At 39.1% G+C, this 9197-nt stretch overlaps 1 protein-coding gene across 2 annotated transcripts; it reads right to left on the reverse strand.

Annotated features, from left to right (window-relative positions):
• LOC109837386 (retinoblastoma-related protein) lies at window positions 409–8682 on the reverse strand. Of its 2 annotated transcripts, none has more exons than XM_020405618.1 (18): window positions 8401–8682; window positions 8185–8289; window positions 7835–7968; window positions 7651–7747; window positions 7500–7546; window positions 6551–6746; window positions 6347–6413; window positions 6054–6233; window positions 5785–5978; window positions 5264–5684; window positions 4317–4473; window positions 4151–4223; window positions 3892–4068; window positions 3688–3807; window positions 3467–3614; window positions 3251–3363; window positions 844–959; window positions 409–753 (listed from the first exon to the last, which is right to left on the reverse strand). In XM_020405618.1, the coding sequence occupies exons 1-18, from the start codon at window positions 8479–8481 to the stop codon at window positions 606–608; spliced, it is 2574 nt and encodes an 857-aa protein (XP_020261207.1). In that variant the 5' UTR covers window positions 8482–8682; the 3' UTR covers window positions 409–605. The 2 variants fall into 2 exon arrangements, with proteins under 2 accessions (XP_020261207.1, XP_020261206.1); XM_020405617.1 differs by having other exon boundaries at window positions 4829–5684.

The raw sequence follows: 9197 nt of genomic DNA on the forward strand, positions 1-9197 counted from the left end.
TTAGAGAGAGTACTGAGTGTTATACCACTAAAGAAATAATAACAAAATATTTGTTAGTATCCATCACCCTTCTCAACTCAACAATTGATATCAGAGCTACTCTCACAAATCAACAGAAAGTGCGCAAGTAGTTCGTTAGAAATTTTGTGCATATACACATGCTTACCAAGAAGACTTGTTTACCAACACACATAAAGTAGTATCTCATATCCAAGTTAGCCTGGACCAACAATTGAGCAGACATTTTGGTCTCGTGAAAATCATAAAATGCCTCTGAAATTAATCAGATTCTTAATAAAATAAAAAGTTGAGACAACGAACAAACGGAACACAAAGTTATCAGATATTCGCTTTAAACAACAAAAATAAGATAAAAATACTTTGATCATAGTTATGCAATCTTGGACAGGCTACAGAATAGTTAACTTTATTAAGTTAGTCAAGTGCGGATTTGCTCGCTATACAGAGGGATGCAGCTGGAATATAATTCTACTTTTCACGACACTCATGTACATTTTCTTCATCCCATTAAGTTACAAACTGAAAGGAGATGGGGATTAACTTAGGTTAGATACAAAGGATTTAAATAACCGTTTGGATCGCGGTTAGGACTCCGGCTGTTCACACTTCACTAAAACCTTCAAAGGAGCCGCTGACACAGGTGAAGACGTATCACTGCTAGGGTCAAGGCTTCCAGCTACAACTGAATCTCTTACCAAATCGAAGTTGAGCCTGCCATTAATCTTTCTAACACTGCAATAACAAGAAGGCATCAGAAAAAAAAATTTGTACTTAAAATTATTTATAAGGTTCCCCTGTTCACTATATTTTAGTTAACTCAACCTGTTTAACCGGTTATTGATGGCAGTTAGGTCCTTGGAAGGGCTCTGAAAGGCATGAGTGCTCTCACCAACACAAGCATAATAACTCTTGGAGCTCGGCGAACGTAAAGAATCCATCTGTTAATAGGAATAATATTCTAAAACTGAGTGTAATGCTAATTGAAGTTGCATGTCATGAGCATAGTGTTGGTTGATATATAAAACAGAGATGCAAATGGAAGGGGCGCACTATATTATCTCTCAACCGTATTTTCTATAAATATACAATAATTGTCGTTTGCTGTTATAGTGTCCACATCACTCTCAGTCTTCAGTATCACGGTAACTGATTGACAGAGAATGGTAGAGCTTTTTTAACAAGACATAAAATCTGATGTCATTTCACAAGCTAAATCTTATCAGCACAAATACAGACGCCCTCTAACTTGAGAATTAGGTGGTTATGATTCTTATAAAAAGTGTTTGCAAGTGAATAAGGAAATATTTTGATGCTTGCCTGCCTGCGTCAAGATAACAAGAAAGGTTTGTCACGTTACAATACAAATGAACCTACTATTTTAGTAACCCCACTTGATGACTGTACAAAAATAAGAAGATAGATATCAATGGTTAGATCTGTTTTATTCAACATAAGGTGACTGCTACAATAGCTTAGATTTGTTCATATTTGCCTTCATCATAAACTCTATACAGTCAGTGACTTATTTGTTATATCCTACACAAAGATGAACGCCTTTTCTTAGCCAAATTGCATCACTGACTGCTCTTGTACCAGCTTATCCACAAGGTTAGGATGCATTTACATTGTTTAACTTTGTAGTGATGAAATAAAAATTGATACTGACAGGTGTGAGTTCAATATTGAAACAAGATGAAATATCAGCGGCATAGATTTCAACATGTGCACAGGGGAAGAACTTTCCTAACATTTTCCTACGTACCAACTTTGGCCATATAATTCTCAGGTCAATGATCAATGTAGATCAGATATTAAATTATCAGAAGAGGAAGAGAAGAAAATTCCAAGGTACATTCCAAATGTAGGCAATATGAACCTATGATATTTTTTAATAATGATTAACCACACTCTATGGAGTGGAGTATGTGTTATATACTACAATAAAACAATGGCCTACATCCTCCTTGTAGATGTAGGGGTTTCCAGAGTATGTTCCGTGGTCTAGGTCTGGTGTAGATTTTGGGGTGATATCAAGGTAGTGACTGTAGGAATCTGGCCGATTGGTGCGCTGAAGCCTAAAAATATATTTGCTTTGAAGAAACGAAACAAAGAATAATACATTCATGCAAAAAAGCAAGCACAACAGCAAATTCTTCTTAACCATGATGCCCAAAAATTGGCAGTTAACATTGCTGACAGGATTACCATCTGCAGGTGGTCGATGGGCGGGGGTCCGGCGAGGGATTGGGTTTGTGTCGTATCAATATTTTAAAAAGCCCCTACCTAAGCTCCAGCTGCCTAGGTCTTAAGACCGCCAAGGGGAGTGGAGACTGCTTACACGGACTACACTAATAGGTATCGGTCGTGATTTCCCTTGTTACTGCCTCCACGCCCTCTAACCTCCTCCAAACTCCTCCACTGACTATCAACACCTCCTCCAAATCCTCTGATCTTCAACAAAACCTCCTCCACGACCACTTTTAAAAAAAAAAGACTCCTAGACCTAGCACCTAAGTGCTAAGAGCTAGTTTAGTACCTAAGAGTGCGTAGGGCTTTCGATAACATTGATCGTTATTAAAAAAATAACAAATAGAATAATGCCTAGGCCCCGCCTAGGCTCTAGATTTTGAGTCAGACACCTAGGCCGCCTAACAGTTTCTGTAACTTTGGGTTGTGTGTGTGGGGGTGGGGGTGGCATTTTAATTCATCCCACCATTCCACACAACACGCAAATGACTATGGCATGGAGTATCTCCAATCTCTGAAACTTCTTTATCATGAAATCAGAGAGACAGCCACTCAAGCAGACTATATAAGAGAAGCCAACTAGTAAATAAGGTGGCAACAACAAATCTTTCACGCACCCACCCACCACCGAGGGAGGTGGGTGGGTGCGTGAGTGCACGTGTATATGTGTGTAGTATCAATTTTTGTGGTTGCATCATTTCTCTACTATGGAAAGAAAATAAAAATAAAAATAAAAACAAAAACAAAGACCTGCAGGCATCTGCACAACCCTAGCTGATGTATCAAATAAAAATTTATAAGAAAGAAAGGAGAAAACTGTCAGTGCAGAAAAATAGCTTCCTACTTTTCCCATTATAAAATCATCGATTACTGTAGCACCTTTTTTTCCCCTTTTATGCGACTTCTGTTTTGTTCCAAACTTTTATTCTGAAAAGGAAAAAAGTTTGCAAGCTAGAAAGTTTTCATTTTTGGAAAGACATACCTTTGATGACCGCAAAGGAGAGACATAGACATTATGTGAAGCAGAAACTTTCTTAGGAGACATATCAGGGAGATTTGGAAAAGGAGGAAATCGAGGTGATCCTGGTAATTGACCTGAACCATGCCAAAATTAGTATGAAATTAAAGAGTAAGCAGAAGACAAAATTACTTGTAAAAATGCAGTGGGTATGGATGGGGGGGAATGATGAACACATACCATCATTATCATTTTTATCTTCAGTGGTACTTCTGTTGTCTTCTTGAGTAACTCCAGTTGATGCTAACTCCACCAACAAAGGCTTGACAGTAGGAATAAATATCTCATTGTAAAAGGTAATTATATCAATATGATCTTGCCCCACTTTCTGTGTATGAAACCTTTGGATTAGAAACTGATATATAGAAGATAAATTAAATAAATAAGGCCAATTATCTTACTCCATTTCGGCTTGTGGATGGCCAACTAACAAATACACTGCGGAAAACTTGAGATTTACACTGAGGTTGCTTTCTGTAGTGATAAATGATCTCCTTGAAGGTCAGACTTAATTGAGAAATCTGTTAGCAACACACATTCAGCCTTTAAGTTGGAAAATAAGACAAGTAGTAAAGATCAATGTACACTATGTGAGCACAACGTACCTTGGCTACACCATAGAAACAGCAGAGAATAAGCTGATCAATGTGCCGATTGAAAAAAAGAGCAGTGCGTTGACTCAGAATTCTTTGGATGAGACTGTAGATACGCTCCAAAATTTGCTGAGATAATTGCAGTCTTTCAGATAAACTTCTGATTCTAATAGCAGCCAGCTTTACAATCTGTAACCAAAAACATAGAGAAGTGAACTAAATGCAACACTATAGAAAGAAGAGACGACAACTTTTCTTCAAGAACTTTTACCTTGCTAAAGAAAATATTTATCCCTGTCTCCGCACAAGTTTCTCCTCCTGCTGCAGGATTTGGCCGTGTAGGGCTGCACCACAGTTTTAAATTATACAAAATGAAAATTTTGGCTAAAGTGTTCATATATAACTAATATATGGGAAATATGTAGATGGAGTTCTACCTAGCAAAAGCAGATTGAAGAGGTGGTAACTTCATTTTGAGGCCACTAGCACTCAATAGGCGTTCCTTAACAGGTGAAGTAAAAGTATTACGCTCTACCAACACACTATTACTTTCGCTGCAATGCCTCTTAGGAGTCTGAGGATCTCCATTCTGATCTGCAATCCGTATTGGAAAGAAGCTCATTAGATTTGCAAATATGATAATTAAAACAAGAGATTTGCATGAGACAACTCAGAGACAAAAAGAATCACCTAAGTTAAACACAAAACCTGTTTATAAAAGTGCATGACTATTAGACATCAATGTGTCACGTATGCAAGAGTGATCATTTAGGGATCAGGGAAACACAATATAAACTTTGAAGCTCACAAGGCTTAAGAGATGACCACACACATGTTTGTTTGAGATATATGAGCCCTAAAATCATTTTCCTATGTGTCCATTTCTTTTATGTCAGGGTTTTATCTCACAACAAGAAACTTTTTTCTTCTTTTTCAAGAATAAAGATACCTGCCAAGACCTCCCGCTTGCGAGTAGGGAGAGGTGGTAAACCCCCACCAGAAATGTTATAATGTGCTACCATAAAATCAAGGGATGGCATAGGTTCTGCTAATAGTCCCAAACGGTTTATCTCTGCTGATAGAGCTGGCCTTGCTACAATTAACGAATTGTACATGGATGAGCCTTTTTCCCAGGTCATGCTTTCCAGAAGTCGCTCCTCCAAAGAATTTAGGTGTCGTTTCAACTCCCTGGGAAGAGTTTCTTCATGTCTGACAAAACTCTCTATCACTTTGCTTAGATCAAAAGCAGTTATACCAGTTCTCTCCAGAACAGCAGGAAACATCATAGTGACAGTCTTGTGTGTAGCTAAAACTAGTTCAGCTGAACAAGCAAGCATGCAACGATGAAACCTCTCATTGGTCAATAATGAAGTGAGGTTCTTACAATTCAATACTTGTGACTCTGCCCTGCACATTGCCTCCAAAACCCTAAAGTATAACTTCATAGCCTCCATTTTCCTCTGCTCTGCCCATATACTGTCCATCAGGTTAGCTGACTGCAAACTCCCAGGCATGCTTCGTTCAAAAGTGCTGCTCGGGAAAATGGCTGCTAGTATAATAGTGGCCCTCCTTGTAACATCAGCAGTGAGATCCTTGTCACATGCTGAAAGGAAACACTGAAGCTCTGATGAAGGTTTTGAAGGAAGTGGTGAAATGACATCACGTAGCCATTTTGCAGTTGTCATGGCTGCGCTCACTGGTGTACTGATAGCAGTGATAGAGTTTCCTACATGATTGCCATTTACAGGTGAGGTAGGAAATTGCAGTGGTGTCTTTGCAGGCGAACCTATAGCAATAGAATTTGGCTGCAAAAATGACCAAAAATAAAAACATGTGACTAAGGGGAAAGATTCAGTATTTTTTAGGCTGCAGTTTGCAGGGTTCTACCATGCTTAAAGAACAAACCTTTCTGCTGCACATGTTGATGGCACCTCCAGATAAACTTCCACTGCCAAGTACGCTGTCATTCTCATCAATAAACATTCTCTCATCTAGCTCTCCTCTCATGTGGATTGCATTTTCATAGTCTTTTTCCAAAATATATAAACTTGAGTTCAAATAGGTCTCCTCTAGAAGATCCTCAAAATACATCAGGCCATCTGATAATGGAGTTAGTTTAGCACAAGGTAAAGGTAGCAAGTATCACTAAGTAGAAGCAAAATTAGCATATTGACCTGGTACGATGAAATCCAGATTTTCCGACTTGCACTCTGAAGCTGGACAAGGCTCCTTTTTTAAAATATTCACAATTATATTGTTAACTTTTTCCATTGTGCTTTTGACCTCATCTTCTGATGTCTGATATATGTTACATAGAGAAGCCAGAAGGTTGATACCCTTGTCTGATTTTTTAGCTGAATAAGAACAGCAAAACATGTTACAACTAATTCTAGTACATCAGATTCTGTACATAAACAGATACCAAAATAAATGTGCCATGACTAAAATCATGAATTGAAGTTATTACCTAGAAGAGGGGAATCTCGGATCTTGAAATTCCTAAGTTGTATGGGAACGTGAAGAATAAGTACAGCCTGTCAGAATTTCTATTATAGTTAGCATGCAAGAAATGTAAGCATAAGATGAATATTATAGCCTAAATCTTACAGATACTATATAGTAACTATAGGCAACAGTCCAATTAAAACAATCAAGCTGTGTAACAACTAACCAATATTGACACTAATCCATTGGTGCACGTAACCAAATCTTTGAAACGACCGAATGCATGAAGCCGCAGAGCTAAGAACAGTAACCATCCAAATCTATGGTAATCAGAAACATAACCTGTACTAGAGGAGACTGCAGAATGCTGAACGCTCCCTGAATTGCACTTAAAGAACTCTTGATAAGCACGTTTGTAGTACCTGACATACCATGCAAGTTTATGATGATCAGTTGTGGAAACATGTCAATTAAAAATGTGAGAGCACTAGAAACAGGCAGTGTATAAACACAGAGCATACACCTATGCACACAGTAAGATGCAGAGCAAAGAAAACCCAGCATATGAAAAATAGGGACATATCCTTAGATCACCATTTCACAACAAATTCACCTTCGCACTGGATCTGACCATCACTTTGCAAACTGAGAACTGGCTATATGTTTAGTTATCACAAGCAAAAAAACATCATATGCTAAATTTAAGTTGAAATCATACCACAACTTGTTTGCATGCTCGCCATCACAACATCATCTATTATAGCTGTATCCAACATATTGGAACCATACTAATAGCTGATATAAAATTACTAAAGAATTGCCACGCAGTTTACAGTTATTTAAGCTGCTTAGCAATCCAGCAAACAATACTTATAGCACAAAGAAGTACCAAGTTCAATAAAGGGAGGACGAAAAAATTGCATGTTTAGGCATTACACATGACAAAAGCAAAACCAGAACAGAAGGTTATAGCCAAAAAGACCGGACAAGACAAGAAAGCAAGTTTGTTGGTAAAACTGACATTAAGAAGCTCAATAGGGACTGCTTCCTTCATAACATCTTCTAGGGGAAACTCACAAGTATTAACTGCCCTTACTATAGTGGCTTACCATGAAAATTTACATTAATCGACGGAAATATAACAGATCATACTAGATGGATGCTTGAGCCTTTACCTGCTAAGAAGACTTAAATGGACAAAATTTGCCTGTAGCTCCTTCAACTATTGCAAACAGGACAGCCAAACGAACAGCAAACAGTGTCAAATAATGGATAAACGAAATTTAAATCAACCCATACAAAGATGGAAATGAAATGCTTTAATACCTCAAGCCTCTTTTCCCAATCCGAACCATAAAGCCCGCTTAGAATGTAACCAGCCTTCAGAGCAAGCTGAGGTATTTCTTTAAAGAAATCCACAACGCTGCAAAATCAAAGGGGGGGAAGGGTTAGTCTGCTAAAATCACTAAGCCCAAGACTAAACAAATATAAGCAGAGAACGGGGGATTACTTAAGCTTGAAGGCCCTCAAAATCTGACACAAAGGAACCCCATTTTCTTCATTTTCTTTTGTTGCCCTTCCCCTGGTCAGCCTTGTCACACAGTACACCACAAAGGCGCCCCAAAACCTCTCCACCTCTTCCGGCTAAAAAGTAATTAAAATAATTTAAAACCCTAAATACTGGCTCGAATGGCAATGAACCCAATAACAAGAAAACATAGTGAAACAAGATTACTCAATTTGCCTGATTCCAATCGCAATAATAAAATACAAGCAAGAAACTTTTTAGCAAATAATGCATCTAACTATCACTAATTGCAGTGAAAAAGAATAATATTTTCCATTTTCCATTTTCCATACCGATCCACTCCCAATCGCAGACATGTTGGCCATCAGAATGTGTTTGCTCTCTCTGAAGAAAACCATCGCCTGCCTCATTGCGCTCTCATCAAGCCCCAAATCGTTCTTCTCACGCATCAAAATCAGAAAGAGAAAAATACATGAGACCTAAGACCTAAATAAATACCAAAAGTAGAGAAAATTTCCCCTAAATCTGAGAAACTTAGCAGAACGAACCTTGCAGAGATCAGAAAATCGAGCTTCAATCGCGCCCCCCTCATCCGAACGCGACGAAATCCCCGGCTTCACATCCTCCATCTCTCAAAATCAACTGAAAGAAAAAGAAATGCAACGGATCTGAGCTCAAATCCCTCGATCCTTCACTCAAACCAGCAGATCTGAGGCCCAAAATCACCGGAAATCAACCGATCCGGCGGCGGAGGTGGCGGTTCGTACGGACGGACGCTAGGGTTTTGTGGGTCGGTGAAGGAATCCCCAAAACCCTCTCCTTTTTTTATTGTTCCTGTTTGTTTCCCTCCTTTTTTCCCCCTGGCGTTTTATATTCCCTCCACTTTTGCGCGGGAAAAGGAAGGGATGGGATGGGGTCATACATCCATCGCCGACCATACATACATGGGTGGCCCCTTGAGCCGCTGACACGCGGGGACCAGTTTTCCTTTACCGCCAAAAATAATTGGGGTCGGCCTCTGTGGGGCCCGCGAGTTAGGATGTGCTGAGGAGACAATCGAGGAGGGGTTTTCTTCGAGGAGTGTGGGGTCCACTGAATGGTTGTCGTTTCTGAGGGGGGAAATTGTTGCCGTATATATTCCGCCTGCAGGATAACGTACACAGTGAGAGGGGGTACAGCGTGCGAGTACTGTGGGGGATTTGGCTCGTGAAATCTGCCGTATGAGGTAATCTTCAAAGCAAATACTAAGCGTTGGATTAATGGTAAGATTTTATTTCCTTTTATTAACATGAAGGGTTAAATAAAATAGAGCCGAATTCCTACTCAAAATAACCCATCAAGAAAT

Source organism: Asparagus officinalis, chromosome 4 (assembly GCF_001876935.1).
Source record: "Asparagus officinalis chromosome 4, Aspof.V1, whole genome shotgun sequence".
NCBI lineage: Eukaryota > Viridiplantae > Streptophyta > Magnoliopsida > Asparagales > Asparagaceae > Asparagus > Asparagus officinalis.

What these genes read in the sequence shown, in the direction of transcription:
- LOC109837386 (XM_020405617.1), bottom strand. Translation starts at nt 8,481, where the DNA reads ATGGAGGATGTGAAGCCGGGGATTTCGTCGCGTTCGGATGAGGGGGGC. An exon ending in CATTTAAGTCTTCTTAGCAG is followed by an intron (nt 6,747 to 7,499) that starts GTAAAGGCTCAA and finishes ATGGTATGTCAG; the next exon opens with GTACTACAAACGTGCTTATC. An exon ending in ATCAATAACCGGTTAAACAG is followed by an intron (nt 754 to 843) that starts GTTGAGTTAACT and finishes TTGTTATTGCAG; the next exon opens with TGTTAGAAAGATTAATGGCA.